This window comes from Ammospiza caudacuta, chromosome 4 (assembly GCF_027887145.1).
Source record: "Ammospiza caudacuta isolate bAmmCau1 chromosome 4, bAmmCau1.pri, whole genome shotgun sequence".
NCBI classification, from domain to species: domain Eukaryota; kingdom Metazoa; phylum Chordata; class Aves; order Passeriformes; family Passerellidae; genus Ammospiza; species Ammospiza caudacuta.
In genome coordinates this window covers 72,849,251-72,868,001 of record NC_080596.1, presented here as the reverse complement: position 1 = coordinate 72,868,001, position 18,751 = coordinate 72,849,251, and the positions used below count along the sequence as shown (strand labels likewise).

The 18,751-nt window shown below is 40.6% G+C and overlaps 1 protein-coding gene across 1 annotated transcript in view; it reads right to left on the bottom strand.

Moving 5' to 3' along the window:
• Positions 1 to 18,360, bottom strand: part of DNAAF9 (dynein axonemal assembly factor 9) — a 75,764-nt gene extending 57,404 nt beyond the window's left edge. The window contains exons 1-2 of the mRNA XM_058804358.1: positions 18,278 to 18,360; positions 6,491 to 6,570 (exon numbers count right to left, since the gene is read on the bottom strand). Of these exons, the coding sequence (XP_058660341.1) occupies positions 6,491 to 6,570; positions 18,278 to 18,360 (163 nt within the window). The remainder of the gene's footprint in view (positions 1 to 6,490; positions 6,571 to 18,277) is intronic.
• Between the last annotated feature and the right edge of the window lie 391 nt (positions 18,361 to 18,751).

The following is an 18,751-nucleotide window of genomic DNA, read 5'->3' as shown; positions in this document are numbered from 1 at the left end:
ATGAACTCAACTCCTCAGCTGAACTCACTGAGAGAACAGGGTAGGGAAAAAGGAGATTTTGCAAGATCACTGCCACATGCTGACATCCCCCTTTCAACCCAAATCCACGAGTATTCCTTAAAAAATTTAAATCTCTTGTTTTCTGCATTCAAAATTCTGGTTTTTTCTAGTAATTCAAACATCTGTCTGGATGCAGGATGCATTCTAATTAATATGTTCTTGATTGAAGCTTCCTAACAAACTAATCCCGTGACCCAAATCTCCTGCTTTAGAATACATGATTAAACATTATCTTATCAGTGTTATAGAGCAATCCCTGAGTCACCACAGAGCCACTGCAGGCTTCTGACAAATTGTGAAAAGATGTTCTGACAAAAAATATGGGGCACAAAAAGCTTCCAAGGAAACCTTTCCTGGTCCTTGGGAAAATTAAATGAAAACAACTGAAGATCTGGAGAATTAAGAGATAGAAGATGAATTCAAGAAGAAAGGAATGAGGTCACAGATTCAGAAACTATTTTCATCAATCTTCATCCCTCTGGATGACAGCCACAGTCATAATTCTACTGTAAAAAACCCAGTTTTTTCAAATAAATAAAAATGCACATAAAGCAACATCCTTGCTGCTTTTTCACAGAGCTCACCAGTCCTGACTGCCAAAAAATTCCTCTAATGGCAACTTTTCCTACCAAGTTATATTAGAATTCAGTGGAACCCTTGCCAACAAATTTGGATTTATTACATTAGGATACAGTGGGATGGCTGCCAACAAAATAGGATTTGTTAGCACTGCTAAAAGAGAGATCAGGACATTGATAATGTAATAACATGGCCTGAACATCTGAGTCTCAGCACTGGAAACCAAACCAGCCAAGAGTCACCTGGACTTGGCAAAAACTGGAACAAACCTCAGGTTCTGCTGTTTATGCTCCTTTTTCATGTTATGCTTCAGCTTTAGAGTGCTAACAAGATGATGTGTCAGCATTCAGCTACTGAACATCTCAAAAACTCTTAACAAACTCTTTGTTTGCTCAGTAACTTTGGTCACTCACACGTATTCCAAGGTATCTGAGATTTGGTGGAAAGCTGCCTCACATCTGTCCCAGCTTTCTCAGCCCTCAAAGGTTTTTTTCCAGCCATAATCTTTGAATCCTCATTCTCCTGCTGTTTCTGACCTCTCATTCATTTATGTTTATATTTTTATATTTTATTTATATTTTCAGCCTCATGAAAGCAGGCACACCAATGTAATCTGGAAATCAGATGGAGTCAACAAACAAATATTGCTGCCAAGCCCTTGTGTCTAGGTGGGATTTTAGTTACAAACAATTGGAGACTCCTTTTTTTCGGGAAGAAACTGTCCCATTGTTTTAGGAACTCCATTTCAATGGAATCAGTCTCCCTGGAATCAGCTGCAGCCTTGGGAAGTGAGCACACACAATCTCCTGAGGATAATCTGCTCCACTGATCACCTGCCTAACTCAGGCACCTTCTGAGGGCTCAGAGGAGCAATAATCTGGCACACACTGACTGAAAGAGCTGGAAAAGGTTCCAGAAAGGTCTCAAAGTCTCTTTCAGTGCTAAAGGGGCTCCAAGAGAGCTGGAGAGGGACTGGGGACAAGGGATGGAGGGACAGGACACAGGGAATGGTTCCCAATACCAGAGGGCAGGGATGGATGGGATATTGAGGAGGAATTGTTCCCTGTGAGGGTGGTGAGGCTCTGGCACAGGATGCCCAGAGAAGCTGTGGCTGCCCCTGGATCCCTGGCAGTGCCCAAGGCCAGGTTGGACAGGGCTTGGAGCAACCTGGGATAGTGGAAGGTGTCCCTGTACATAGCACCAAGCTGAAACTACATAATCTTTAAGGTCCCTTGAATCTAAACCATTCTATGATTCTCTGATTCTAATTTCTGGAAGATCAGAAGAAAAATGAGAAACTGCCATCACTTTAAAAAAAAAAAAAAAGTTGATGTCACCATCACTTGAAGAGTTTGAGATTTTATCTGGGTACAGCAGCTTAGAGCAGGGAAGATCTTCCAAGCCAAATGTCAAACTTCTGCTTTTTCAGTTAGTGACAGAAGGAGGGGAAGAGAAAACAAAAGATCTTAAAGGGGGACAGCTGACAAATTTAACTCTTATAATAGAAGACATGAGTGAATTATTGCTTGCAGAGCACTGACAGCCACAAAGGGAAAGCATTTGTTTAACATAAAACCACGAATTCTGCAGAATATTTGGAATTTGTGGTTTCCTTGGGTCTTTCAAGTATCCTGTCCAGACAGCAGCTTTCACAGTGAAGCTTTAGTGCAATTCTACAGCAACATATGGAGTTAAACGAACAGATACAGCTAGCAGAAAACAAACAGGAAATGAAACAATGACCAAGATAAGAGCATATCTATCAGGAGTCCTCCCCAGAACAATGGGCAAGGCCATTAATTAGGAAAGCCCGACGCCTGTCTCCAGCTGAGCTGGGAGTTTGGAACTCCCCCTCCTGCTCCCAGCCCGGGGCAGGGCTGTGAGCACACCCTGAGTCAGGCTGAGCCCGGGGCTCCTGCTCTGCTCCCCAGCCTGAGGCTCCTGCTCTGCTCAGCTGCTCCTCAATGAGCCCACTCGGGTTGCTAAATTGGCAGAAAGTGTGAAAAAAAGTCAATAATTTGGTTTAAAATTGTAAAAGTTTAAGAGTAATACAATAGTTATAAAAATAGTAATTAAAAAAAAATTAGAGCAATAAGGATTTGGACAATCAGAGTTAGGATAATAAAGAACAATAAAAGGAAAGAATTGTGGATCTCTGGATGTTTCCTGGGCACTAGGCCCCAAAAAGCAGAGCTCTCTAACAAAGGATTAACCCTTAACAACAATAGGCTGTGCACATTCATATATCTCATACATGATGCAAATATTCCTTTCAAATTAAGGATTTTTTTGTTTATTGTCAACTTTCCCCCTTCATCTTGTAAATCAATTCAGTTCCTCAGACTCTGGGCCTTCCCAATAAGTAGATATTAATTCTTTCCTTGGAATCCTCTTGTATCTCCATCCAGAGAGGACAATGAGAAGAATTTCTTGGTTATCTTTTCCATGTCTTGGGTCAGGTACAAAAAAGTCTCTTACATCACACAGTTTCTATTTTAATATTATGCTGTAGCCTAAAAACTATTTACCACACGACTTAAAAGAGATTAATACAACATAACTTTCCAACATAACCATTTTAATATTTGCAAAGAACCAGTCATAAAATATGCATTTTTCACAAAAGCATTCTGGCCAAATGCAGGGGGAAATCTGTCTGCTGGATAAGATCAAATGAGTGTGAGATAGCCAGGGATGTAAAATGCACCTGGGGACAGCAGGAGGGAGAGGATGGAGGGAATGGATAAATCACCTTCAGATATTGGCCCAAAAGCAACACAATTCTGGAACTGCTGCAAAATAATCCCTAAAAAAGTCTCTGTCTGGAAAGGGAATGGGATGAATAATCAGAGGGATGTGCTAAAGGTTGTCAGGGAGAGCTCTGTGTGGGATGGAGATAATGGAGAAAAAATAACCTAAAACAGATTATGTGAACATTATGTTTCTAGGTTCTGTTCACATATTGCTTTTTAGATTATAAACAAATTAAATTATTTATTTAGATTACATATTATATATATTATATAAATATACTAGATAAATATATTATGTATATTATATTCTACTTTATATATTATGTATTTAGATTGTATATAATCTAAATAGATACTATACTTAATATATAATATACCATATATAATATACCATAACTATAATATATAAGATAAAATTATAGAATTATAAAATATATAATTACATATTATAATATTATAATTATATGCATTATATATAATATATTTTGATTAAATATATAAACATATATACTATCTATTTTAATATATAACTTTATCTATTATATATTTTATATATTATGTATTTTGATTATAAAATATATAATAGTATTATATCATTGTATATTTTATATCATATTATAATTATACATAATATATATTTAGATTATATAGCTTATATATATTTATATAATATATATAATCTAAATAAATCCCCTAGATAATTTATAATCCAAAAAGACAATATGTGAACAGAACCAAAGTAAAATAAATACTGGAACAGCTTTGAAATTATCCCCACACTCTTTGAGGAGAATAGAAAATAAATACCAATATTTGTAAAAATTCAGCTCAGCTGTGCTGAATGGTGAAACAGTTTAATCCACAATCAGAGCAGCTACAACTCCAGTGGTTACAGACACACCCTGCTCACAGCACATCTCAGAAATCACTGAACCAGGAGCTGAAATCTCTGCTGAAAGGTAAGATGGCAAGAAACACCACTCTGATAGAAAATAATCTACAGTATAATTTAAGTAGAGCAGTTTGAACAGCAACACACCCAGCTGAGACCTGACAGCTTTTTTAAAGCCATTTGACATTCCAACCTCCAAATTCCTTTTTCCTGTCAGTTGTGAGGCCTTTTCTCCCCAGCAAAGAATGCAGGAATGTCACCATGCAACCCCTTCAAAATCAGATTAGAGAATTCCTTTTAAAAATCAGCTGTAACTCCATTTAAATACTTCTATCAAGAAGTATTTAAATGGGTCAGTTCTCATCTCTCTCTGGGATCTCCAGTGCTGGGTTTAATTTCAGTACAAATATTAATGAACTTGAAGCAACGTTGTGGAAGTTTATTCTGGTTTTATCTCCCAGCCCAGTTTGAAACTCAAGCTGAGGTGAGTGAGCTGCATGAACTGCAGGCCATGAAAAGCAGCCAAGTGAAACAGAACACGCACTGCCTGTAAAAAACCTCAGTTGTGAGGATCCACTTTGCACACAGAAAGAGGACGTAAAACTACATGGGTTTTGTCATCAGAAACTCGTGTTTGATGACAGATTTAATGCATTTACAACACTGACATACCTGTTTCATGGAAGTTATGCCAGAAATTCTGCAGGCTACAGGAGCCAGGCCAGAGCACACAAGAGTCCCATTGTGGGTGCTGAGAGATCAGGGCAAAGCACAAATCTCCCAACAAAACACACCTCCCATAGTTCCACACCACAAGTTCTTATTTATGAAGAGGTATGTTCTTCTGAAGAGAATTAAATCCCCCACACAACACTGAGGATTACACACAGCAATTCCTCTGCTTTCCTTAAAGCTGGGCCATGTTTTCAGTGCCTGTTCCTTACCTGGGACCTTCTGCAGTCTCAGAGTTAATAATAATTAAAAAATACTGCAGAGTCATCAGTTAACATGTTTTATGGAATTAAATTAGCAGCAAAGGCAGAACCCAAGGAGTTTATCCTGTATGATTAAGTTTCACTGCAAGGCTGACACAGTGACCTCACAGAGCTTCTGGCTGTACAGTTACTACTTAGTCAGACTTAACCTCTTACCCCAGAGAATGCAGGGTCATGTACAGTCAACACTGACTAGAAGAGAATGTTATCTACTATAAACTAATATTTTAAAATTTTATAAATTATTATCTATTATAAATCAGCTATTTAATATATATCTATTTATAAATATCTATAATTATATATATGTCATGATATGAAATTAATGACACTGAAATGCTGAGATGTTTAAGGTAAAAAAGGTACATTTATTTCTGGACCTTGATATTTATAGAATTCCAAAAGTGACCATGGATTGGAGGACGAAATTGCTACCTCTCTAACCACACTGGTCAAACTAACAGTCCATCAATTCTCTCCTTCTAGAAAGGAATGCAAAACAATCATTATTTACATGAAAAGTGCTTGAGAAATTCCATTACAAAAATGTAAAGATTAGAAGGCTTAGAGGCACTTCAGACATCTATATATCTATTTATAAATTTTATGCTGTGATCCAGTAAATGAGCTTTAAGTTCTCTAGCTACATCATTAAAAAACAGAATAAAATCCTAAAAACCAGACTGTGGAATCACTTTCTACACAGAGCTTCTCTAGGGCTACATCAGATTTCTGCTATTTAACTGCAATATATTATTTAAACAATTACTCCTCAGTCCTTTTCTCTAAGGACTCAAGTTTTCAATCATAATTGCATTTTTCCTTTAAGATCTTGACACTGAGTATATAATATGAAATAAGAATCAATGCAATGGTATTCAAGCAATACAAAACCCCTGTTATTTTCCCTCAACACACTTGCACATGCACCTTTATTTCCTGCTGCCCTTTTCTCCCAATCCCAGAAGAAATAAAGCACAGAAACCACATGAATTTTTAACATTTAACTCCTGTTTTCCAGCTTTCTTAGGCCACTGTTTAAAATCCTTTGCCCAAAATTACTAAATAAAATGAAGAATTGTTTAGGGAGAAAAGAATGCAACATCAGCTGAGAAAACAGGCTGAGGCTTGCAGCAACAAGATGATTTTTTACTTTCTGAAACTCGTGGTATCTTTATCAGCATAATGAGAACAAAAATTGTAACACTAACCTAAAATGCAGAGGATTCCATCAGGCTGAGATTTGCTGCTCTGTGTCAGAATAGTCTGAATATTTCGGAGGCGGCTGCAGCTGAAAAAAAAACAGAATTTGTCCTCAAGGTCACTGCTGAGAAATGTCAAACTGGGAGGCTGAAGAGCTGACCCAGCTTTGTTTTCTTTGTTACAGAAAGTAAATGGACACACACTTCAATTTGTTTGGGTTTTTTTTCCTTGAGAAAAGGACCTTAAATCAAACAATTCATGATTATTTTTGCCCACTAAAAGATGAAGCCAACAGCACTGAGAGAAGACAGGAATTTTAACTATTCCTTCAACCCTGTTAATCTCCAACCTGGCAAAAATTGCTGCTCAGGTTTGCTCTCACCTGGCCAGCAGAAATTCCCTTTCCTACCAGAGAAGAAAAAACAAAGTAACATCAGAAGGGACCACAGATGCACCAATATGCCAACAGTTTGGGAAAAGGTTTGGGGAAAAAAAAGTGGGAAAAAGTTTTGGTACCTCCAGCACCATCAGGAGCATAATTAAGGTTGGAGAAGACCTCCAAGATTATTAATTCAAACTTTAAAGAGAAATTAAACAATGCCAAGTATTGCTGAGATTGTTTACCATAAAAATTAATCATTTATTATATAAATTTCAATTCAGCTGTCCAATATTTATCTTTAAACCAGGCAAAAATTCCATCTGCAACAGATGGATAGATTTTTTTATAATCAAAGTGAATAGTTCATTACATAAATTTTAATTCAGCTGCCCAATATGCATCTTTCAGCTACAGCAGCCACACAGAGAGCAACACAATTTGTGCTTCCAGGCAACATTCTGGGAGTTTGTTTAAATACAGATAAAAGACAAGAAATTTCACTGTTGATATTACTGAATGGGATTTCTTGTTTATAGACTTGTTTATATGAGCTGTTCAGCTCCAGGAAACAAATGTCTCTCACAGAAACACTAAAACAGAGCTAAATTTATGAGCAGTTCAAACAAACAATAAAGTAAGGTCAAATATTTCTATTTTCAGCATTACTTTAGCCAAACAAAAAAGCAAATAGGTCTTTGCAGCAATACTACAATTATTATGCTCTACTTTTTCTGAAAGAAATGTACATGAAAGGTTTCCATTATGGCAAATCTAAGTGAAATTCAGACATCAGTGATAAAGGACAGACAACATTTCATTTGGAGATGCTTCCATGGGAAGCACAAAGTCACTGCACTCCCCAGCATTTATTTTATCCCTTTTTAGGTCAAATGTTTCAGTTCTGAATCCCTCAATTGTTCTTTTCAGCTGGAATATTTCAGTTTTGGAGGGATGGATGGATGGATGATGGATGGATGGATAAATAGATGGATGATGGATGGATGATGGATGGATGGATGGATGGATGGATGGATGGATGGATGGATGGATGGACGATGGATGGATGGATGGATGGATGGATGGATGGATGGATGGATGATGGATGGATGGATGGACGGATGGATGATGGAGGGATGGATGGATGGATGGATGGATGGATGGATGGATGGATGATGGATGGATGGATGGATGGATGGATGATGGATGGATGGATGGATGATGGATGGATGGAGGGATGATGGAAGGATGGATGGATGGATGGATGGATGGATGGATGGATGGATGGATGATGGATGGATGGATGGATGGATGATGGATGGATGGATGGATGATGGATGGATGGAGGGATGATGGAAGGATGGATGGATGGATGGATGGATGGATGGATGGATGGATGGATGGATGATGGATGGATGGAGGGATGATGGAAGGATGGATGGATGGATGGATGGATGGATGGATGGATGGATGATGGATGGATGGATGGATGGATGGATGGATGATGGATGGATGGATGGATGGATGGATGGATGATGGATGGATGGATGGATGGATGGATGGATGATGGATGGATGGACGATGGATGGATGGATGGATGGATGGATGGATGATGGATGGATGGAAGGATGGATGGATGGATGGATGATGGATGGATGGAGGGATGATGGAAGGATGGATGGATGGATGGATGGATGGATGGATGGATGGATGGATGGATGGTTGGATGGATGGAAGGATGGATGGATGGATGGATGGATGGATGGATGGATGGATGGAGGGAGGGATGGATGGATGGAAGGATGGATGGATGATGGATGGATGGATGATGGATGGATGGATGGATGGATGGATGGAGGGACGGATGGATGGAAGGATGGATGGATGATGGATGGATGGATGATGGATGGATGGATGGATGGATGGATGGATGGATGGATATTTTGATCCACTCTTAGATAAGGAAACAGAAATTAAAACCACTGATGACAGCAAAGACTTCAGGTACAATCAGATGTTTGCCCACATGGGTGATGCCAGGAAATCCACACTGAACTTCACGCTGCACATTTAAACAACTACTAATTATTCATTCTTTCAAACCTCACTTAAACCTGAATCTCACAGCTACACAAAATTAAGGTTTTGTATTTTATTCTGGCAAATTGTCATCCCATCTTTAAACAGGAGCCCAGAGCAGCTGGCTGACAGATGATTCACTCCAAGCTATCCAGAGCTCATCTTTTTACACTTCCCATATCACGAGATAGAGAGGAGAAAAAAAATCCCCAGACTCTTCACTGTGGGCACAAATTGGACTTATTTCATTTGTTGGTATGGAAACAGCAACACAAATTACACAAGCCCACAGTTATTTGAGGAGCAGCTGCAGGATTGCTGGAGCCTCTGTGAAAAGAACCCAAAACAAGAAAGCAACTTTTTGTATAAAGCTGTCCATAAGTGAAATCCTTGTCAAAATGCTTCCTGACCTGCCTGCAAAGGAGTTGTTCCCACAATTTCTGAGAGGATCTGAAGGACAAATTAAAGGACTGGGAGAAAAAGCATGTCCAAGGACTTCTGCACTGACACAGCAAGCAGCTCCCTGAGTGATTTTTAATAAAACATTTTCCATATCAGAGGATGCAAGTTCCTGTTCCTGCTCCAAGTGAGGAAAGAAACAGTCAACAGGAAAAAATGCTGAGGGCACAAGAAGGAGATTTTCCTTCAGCTCCTCAAAAACAAGATGCAATAATTCTTTTGCTACTCATGGTAAACTGTGAAGGCAAATTTAATTCTCCAGACCAAAACAGGTTTTTAAGGATCTGTAACATTTTTAGAACTTCTTATGCATCATTAACAGAGCAGCAATACACATCTTGATTTTCCCACTCTTTTTTCCCTTCCTGTACTGATCACTTATAGAAAAATTGTTAGAACTCAATTTGATAAAGACCAATTATGGAAACTCATGGGGAAAGACTTCTTCCATTTTATTAAAAAACATTACCTATGAAACAAGGTTAGCTATTCCTAAGATATTTAAATTTTAATTTCAAAGGCTTCCACACAAGAATGACCCAAAAAAACCCATTTATCATTTAAAAGAAGCAGTGCTATGAGCCTGTGCAAGAAGACCAGAGCAGAGAAAAACAAAATAAATGAGGTTTTTGTCTTCTTGAGCTCTGGGAAAGTATTTTCTGATCAGTTCAAGTGCTGGGCAGAAAAAGGGAAGAAGAATTGGGGGAGGAGAATCCTCACAGGTTGGGCATTTCCCTCCTTGTTTTAACTTTTTAGGTGAGCAATTTTACTCTCCTCAAATTACTGTCATTATTTTTCAAATAAATTATAACCTTGGTGCAGCCTTTAAAAACACTTAAAGATCTCAGATTAAGCTGCTAAAACATTTCTGCCGGGTAAATCTGGATGTCAGTGCTGTGTGTCCTGACATAAAATGTGTAATTTGCACAGAGCAAATTATACATTCACTATTTCACAGTAAGATGTTATGTCCAATAAAGATATTTCATTTTTAATTTTAAACAGACATGTAGCAGAATATTTTTCCTTGCCTTATTTAAGAAGTGAGAGAATGAGAGAATTCTTTGCAAAAGCTCCTTCACAGAAAAATTTTCAATGTCATTTCAAGTGTGGATAAATCATTATATTCAAAGGCTGACACTAAACACAGAAGACTTGTGTGCCTGAAGAAAGATGCCATTCAGAAATAGGGAAGAGAATAATTAGAATTCTTACAACATGCTTTTAAACAATACAGGCTAAACTGGGTATAAAGTCAGAGAGGGGAAAAATAAAGGCATTTTCTTGGATTTCACATTAAACAGTCATGTGCCAAAAACAAAAAGACTGTCCTGGGAACAAAAATCCATGACTTTTCCCATCTCCAAAACAAGCACTCCTTTTCATTTGGCTCCAGCAGCACAAATTCAAACAGAAACAACCTCCACACAAACCTGTGGGCCTTGGGATGCTTCCCTGGAAGTTGTGGTTCTGGATCCACCACCTACATAACCACAGTTAAACCTAAATAACCTGCTGCTGAAACAAAAAAAAAAAATAGGTGTGTTTGGAAATATGGTCCTAAGGAAGCTCCAAAATCCTGGATTCCAACAAGATTTGGGCAAGACAAGAGCTGGAAGTTATTTATGCATCTAAGAGGCAACTTCTGGAGCAGGTAAGAAGTTGAAAAAGGTGGGAATTTTTGAACCACTTGAACCACTTTTTTTTTTTTTTTTAAGTGGGAATTTTAGCACCATTTTTGAGCAGAAGTTGGGATTTCTCTGTGGGTTTAAGGCAGGATAAAATCTCCCGGTGCTGCAAGGGACAGTGTCAGCCTGCTCACCCCTTTTCTGGCTGCACTAACGATCTGGAAGCCATGTGTCAGGTCAGATCAGCTTATGGACCCAAACAACCTCCAGCCCAGGAATTAAAAAGAAAATAATGCTTTCAAACAGCAGCAAGCTGACCTGACTGCTGATTGAGGCAGGTCAAAAAGCAAAGCCACGTTTTGGGGTGACAGCTGGCAATAAAGTGTGCTTGGGCCAATTAAGGAACTGTACCTTGAGGTACTTGATATTCCACTAATCTTGGACTAGATCCAGGGAAAAAAAGGGGGAGATAATTGACAATCATTAACTTCTAAGAATTAGTGCTCATCTGTTCACGTCTTCACACTAATTATGCAAAGTAGCTCGCTTTACAACAGGCAGCCTGTCACAGCTCGGTAACAGACACGGCGCTGCAAGGCACGTCTGTTGGCAAATAAAGGGAATATTAACAACTGTGCTTTTCTCAATCACAAAGAACAAATCCATTTCCTCAAGAAAGCCACATGGTGCTTGAATTTCCATCTTGTTTCTTCTCCCACAATGCTTTTTCCCCTGGCTGCTGGCTGGATTTAAACTGAGTGCAAGCTGCCTTTTCTTGACGCGGTAATCCAGAACTGAGGCAGCACCATCAGCACTGATCCCTGCTGGAATCCTGGATGCTGAGAATTTTAAATTTCTGTGCTGAAATTTAAAATTCACAGGCCCACAAGAAAATATTCCATTTGATCTGAGGCCGTGGAGAAGCCTTCAAAAATTGATTGATAGCACTGGGATTATGGGTGTGTAGTTTGATTAGAAGTGTGTAATATGTAATGTAATGTAATGTAATGTAATGTAATGTAATATAATATAATATAATATAATAGTGTGTAATATATAATAAACATATAATATATGGTATGTAATATATAATATATGACATATAATATATAATGTATATGTAACATATAACATATATATCATATATAGTACATAATATATAATATATAATATATAATATATAATATATAATATATAATATATAATATATAATGTATAATGTATAATGTATAATGTATAATATATAATATATAATGTATAATATATAATGTATAATGTATCATGTATAACAACAGGGTGGAAAACTTAAGAGTTTAAGGTTTTAGAATATCGTAATATATATATATATAAAACAAGATGGAGGTTTTAGGGCAGTGGCTGCTTGTTCTTCTTCATGGCTTTGTGTAGTATTTTGTAATTGAACAGAAAAATCCACATTGTGGGACATGAGTGATTAGTTATTGGGTTAAAATGAAAATCATTTAGGTGTCATTTTTTAATTGGATAGTTTAGCCTTAAAAATCTTGTAACAAAAGATAGTTAGCCATTTTGTGCCGTGTTAGTAGAATGCTGTAGAACTCAGGACTTGCAATATAAATAAGAAATAATAAACATCTAAACCTGAACACAAAATACCATCTCAAGTGCCTTCCTTGACAGAGGAAGAAAAAGAAGCTGAGAATCCCCAGATTGGGATTCCTGTTGGATTCCCAAGTCCCAGAGGATTCCCAGTGGATTCCCAGTTCTCAGTGGATTCCCAATTCCCAGTGATTTCCCAATTTCCAGAGGATTCCCAATTCCCAGAGGATTCCCACAGCCTGGCAGGGGTGGATTCCCAATTCCTGGTGGATTCCCAGAGGATTCCCAGAGGATTCCCAATTCCCACAGGATTCCCACAGCCTGGCAGGGCTGGATTCCCAATTCCTGGTGGATTCCCAATTCCCAGTGGATTCCCAATTCCTGGTGGATTCCCAATTCCCAGAGGATTCCCAGAGGATTCCCAATTCCCAGAGGATTCCCAATTCCCAGTGGATTCCCAATTCCCAGAGGATTCCCTCAGCCTAGCAGGAGTGGATTCCCAATTCCCAGTGGATTCCCAATTCCCAGAGGATTCCCTCAGCCTGTCAGGGCTGGATTCCCAATTCCCAGAGGATTCCCAGAGGATTCCCAATTCCCAGTGGATTCCCAGAGGATTCCCAATTCCCAGTGGATTCCCAATTCCCAGAGGATTCCTACAGCCTGGCAGGGCTGGATTCCCAATTCCCAGTGGATTCCCAATTCCCACTGGATTCCTACAGCCTGGCAGGTCTGGATTCCCAATTCCCAGAGGATTCCCAATTCCCAGAGGATTCCCACAGCCTGGCAGGGCTGGATTCCCAATTCCCAGAGGATTCCCAATTCCCAGAGGAATCCCAATTCCTGGTGGATTCCCACAGCCTGGCAGGGCTGGATTCCCAATTCCCAGAGGATTCCCAATTCCCAGAGGATTCCCACAGCCTGGCAGGCTGCAGCTCTGTTTCACTGTGCCCAGTTCAGCTGACAAAGGCTGGCATTTCGCTGCTTTCCCTGTGTTTCACCTCCTCTTGGCAGATGTTTTTGCTCCACCCCCACAAAGGCTTGGCAGCCCTAAAAACCCGCACATGGCTGAGGCTGGATGGATGGCAGGAAAAATCAGAGATATCCCCACATGGGGAGAAATCCTCACCTCGAGTAGATCATACCAAAGTCAATGGTTTTACCATTAACAGCCCAATTTACCATAAATAAATAAATAAAATATAATATTAAATCAGAGGGGTTTTTTTCCCCAAATCACAACTCTTGTTAACTCTCTGTTGTGAACATCTGTTTCCATTTTAGCCCCTGAAAAATCCAGTTTAAATTTCTTGGGTTTTTTGTTGACCTCATGATTTCTATCAGAAATGTTTGCTTGTTTTAAGAGTCCAGCATTTTCCTGGATTTCCCAGAGTCTGACATTATCCCCACCTCACTGTAGCTGTGAAAACAGACACCAGAAATTAGATTGAGCTAAAGACTCTCAGAATTTCATTGATTTCAAAATAAATCTTTCACTGCTTGGCACTCATAAAAGACAACATTCACTCACCTTAAAAGAGATGTCAATTTTCCACCTATTTTGCAAATTTCTCTACAAAGGGAGAGAAATTTGCATTGGGATATTGACTATAAACAGGAAATCAAGTAATTTTTTAGGAACAGTGAGAAAAAAAATGGACATAGAAAAATAAATTTTAACTTTGTGTGCATTTTCAGGATCAAATCATGATCTTAAGTGATTCAGGACCAAATATTGATCTTTAATGGACAGGAATATTCAATTCTGTAATCCAGAAACCTCAAAGCACATAGGAACAAGCCTGAATCTCTCCTTACTAAACATGTGGAACTGCCTGATGTTGTTCTGCACAATCACAAACTTTTTTTTGAGGATATTTACTAAATTCTGGGTTGCCCATCAGTCAGACCCTCAGCTTTAAGAAGTAAAACATTTTTAACAGGCTGATTTACAAAAAAAAAAAAATTTCTGTATTTTCATTTTCTTATGCTGTAGCACATTATGGAGAGCATCAACTATTCCCTTCCAAAAATATTATCAGCTGAGAAAATGCCAATAATGGAAAAAGTGACAAAGAGCAGCAGCTCCAGGGTGATTATTCTGCCATCATTCACTCTGATTAAAAGGACAGGGCACTGCCTGGCACTTGGGCAGAAATCAAAGCTGATTTTCAGTGCCTCAAGACTAAATTCACCTTCGGGGCTCATTCCTGGGCCAGAACCTCTGCAGCCACGTGGCCACAAAGCTCCAGATCAGATGCTGAGATGATCACAAAGGGAGAATTCCAGCTGGAAGATCCACACCAAAGCTCTGCTCCTCTCCCTGGCAATTTTCCCTTCTTCTTCCTCTCTATTCCCATCAATCAAATGCTTCCACACCCTTCAATTCTCACTGTAACAGACTCTAAGCATTCTTATTTCCCTAAGGTGGCAGAAATTCATCCATATTCAAGCAATGGGGGTTGTTTCTCTTTTTTTCCTCCTGTACTTCAAGTGAAATCAGCTCTGTCTTTGCATTGCTAAAATGCAGCACATTCCTTAAAGAAAAATAAAATAATTCCAGTGCAACTGTGCTCTTACAAAATCCTGAACCTCAGCATAATTACATAAGGAACACACAGGCACAGGAAAATTTGTTAATCTTGCATCACAGACAAGTCCCCTACAAAAACTGATTGGGAAACCACAACAACTCTTTGGTCCCGTGCTCCCAAATAAAATTCATGGGAAAAAAAACCAAAAAGCCACATATTTAACCACAATGTGATTAACAACAGAGCAGGAGAATGTTAAGCACAGAGGAAGAGACAACAGAAAAATTAACCCAAGGACTCATTTTGCATTTCCCCACATGGTGAGAACTCATCTGTATTATGTTACCTGCATGGATAATGAATAATGAGGATTTGCTTGCTCTGTTTTACATGAAGGTAATTCAGATTGGGTGGGTGCAGAGTGCTCTGAAATAGAACAAATCTGCATTGATTTTCTGATGCAGATATTTAAAACAAGCACTTCACAGGATTTTTGTTCAGAAATGCCTGCATTCACAAGGAAAACACTCATTCCCCACCAAACACAGGCACATGAAAGATGACATCACCTCCCAAAAACACTTCCCCTTTTTTGGGCAGCACTTCTCTCTTACTTAAGGGATTTTTTCTTTCTATTTCCAAACCCATTCTTTACTTGTTACAATGCTGAGGTGCCACATGGCAGACCAAAACTCTCGAGCATGTGGAAGAACTCCAGGAATTATCTCTGGCCCTTTCTCTAGTCTTTATATAGTCTGAAGAATTTTTCCATTCCTGTTTGGGAGCTTGGGGGTGGTGGGGGAGGGTAACAGATTGTTTTGTTTTAAGTTATTTTTATTAACTGCCTGCTATCTGCTGACTGCCTGGGAAATTTATGGCAAACACTGGCCTCCATCTGGCCTGACAATAAAAAAAAAAAAATTAAAAAAGAACTGCACAAGAATGAGTGTTAAGGAGGAAAAAAAATTAACAGATGACATGGCTCCTACAAATGCACCAAATTACAGTTGCTGGCTGCATCTCCCAGTGGAGCTCAAAAGCTTGCAGATGTTCAGAGAGTCTGAATGTTCTCATGACAACTCTAAAACAGGGTCTCAGATTACAAAAATCACTCAGGAAGAGGAAGGCTTGAGTGGAAACCATTTTCTCTTTCAACATTTTTTTTAACCATCTTGGCATTTCATTACCCATCATGAATTTTTAGATCGTTCACAGCTCTAAAAAAATACCAAGCTCTTTCTAAATAATTAGTATTAATTTATTCAGTGAAAAAAAATATTTGAAAAGGTCACTTTTCCTTCTGCTTTATTTTCAATTCAGAAAGAGAGAGGGGGAACATAACCAGCCGTGTTCACGTGTTTCAAGCAAGCACAACAACCTCCATTTCTCTCTCTTTCACAGCAGAATTCCTCATTTCACTGGCAAATCATCCAAAAAGTGAAAATGCTTTTGTTCTCTTCTTGTACTTCAGATAAAAAGCTGTTTGGTTTGGGTGTTTGTTTGTTTTTTAATTGAAAATCTCCAGCAAGCACAGAGCCAGGCAGCTTGGCCAAGTGTTTGTCTGCGATTCACGTGCAAGGTCTCCCTTCCCTGATTATCTGGCTTCCCACTGCTGAATACTTCCATGTATTGTGCTGCAACTATTGAAAGCATCAAGCACTTCAGTTCCTGGGTTGTGCTTTGTGGTGCCATAAAACAGAATCATGGAATTATTTCGGTTGGAAAAGCTCTGCAAGAGCATCGAGTCCAACTGTTACCCCAGCACTGCCAAAGCCACCATTAAACCTCATCACTAAGCACCACGAAAATGTTTTTAAACTGCTTTTTAAATAGCTAGCCACTCTACCACTGCCCTGGGCAGCTTGTTTCAGTGCTGGACAATCCTCCCAGCAGAGAAATATTTCTTAATATCCAACCTAAACCTCTCCTGGCACACCTTGAGGCCGTTTCCTCTATTCAAACCGTTCGGATAATGGGCTGCAGCATCATACACATGGGTGCACCTTAAGTCTCCAAAAGGAAACAGAGCTCTGGCAACCCAAGGATACCCGAGCTGACACCTGAGCTCCCACAGAGCCAATGCCACCATCTCACATGTCCCCACAGCCCAGCTCCTGTCAAGCCCTACCCAACATATTTTCAGAGCTCAGGAAATTTTATTACCTTTGTATCCACAAACCCCCATACAAACACAACCTCGCCTTTCTCTCCATAACCTCTCAGCCCCTCCCAAACCTCAGCTATCCCTACACTAAAATTCACTTTTCCTGCCTTTCACAAGCCTTTTTTTTTTTCCTTTTATTGCCAAAATAGCCCATGCTGACCCCTCCTAAACCAGTCCCAGGTTTATCCCCTAGAGAAACACAACCCCAAAGCCACTCTGTGCACATCAGCCCTGCTGGTGATGTCCTGCTGCTCCTCACCCACACATCCTCCTCCTCCAGCAGGATTCTGCCCGTGACAATCCCTCCATCCACAAGGTCACATCAGGCTCCTGTCTGCCGTCCTGTACCTCCCTCCCGGCAGCCACCTGCCAAATCTACCTGTCCCCGTCATGGCCAGTCTTTTCTTTCTCATTCCCAGCCCCTCACATGATGCTGCAGCCTCCCAAATCCCTTTAATGATCCCAAATCCGCCCGCAACACTCGCAGAGCTCAGTACCATAAAACCTTTCCTGAACGCCTCATCCCTTCTGTCCCACCCCCATCCTTCCCACAACACCTTCAATAGGTGTTAAACCTTATTGTACCCCAAATCAGCCCCGTTAACTCTGCGAACACCCCAAATTCTCCCAGATAAAACCCCTCAAGACCCCATCCTAAGGTTTAAAACCCCTCCCTATCCCCTCAATTCCAGCGCCTCCAAAGCGCTGCGCTCCCCATCCCTCGCACCCCAACGCGCCCCAAATCGGCGTTTAACGCTATTTCCTCCACGAGCAGAGCCACGGATGTGAAAATCTCAGTTGCTCTCACACCAAATTCCTTCTAAATCCATCAAAACCCTCCAGATCGCCCCTTCAGCGCCCCTCCAGCACACCCCGCACACCCCGCATACCCCCTCCCCACCCCACAGCCCCTTCAGCGCAGCCCTGCCGCTGGCTGTCACCCTTCTCCTCGCCTTCCCCGCTGTCCCCTCCGGTACCTGACGAAGGGCCCCGGGGCTCGGGGCCGGGGCCGGTGTCGCGGGGGCGGCGGGAGGAGCGCGGAGCGGCCGCACAGCGCCATGGCGACCGCGATGCGCCCGGGCGACGGGGCGGCTCCGCCACTGCGGCCCTGCGCCCCGCCCCGCGCAGCCCGCTCCACTCGGCACGGGGGGGGAGAGGATATGGCACACCCGCACTGCTCCTTCTGCTCCCAGCTTTTCTGTCGGTCCAGGATTTGTCCTGAGTTTTTATCTCCTCTCACAGGAAGCGCGTTTGGGAATTCTGGGATAGCGGCTCTAGCTGGGAGTAAACATAGCGGGGTGAGGTTGATCACCCCTCCGGCAGGAATGGGCTCGTCCAAGTCCAGCCCCCCGCTCACACACCCCTCACGCCCCCCCTGCCGTTCGCTCTTGGGCGCGTCCAGCCCCCACCGCTGCTGATGTCCCCCCCCCGCGATGGGGCGTGGGCTCGTC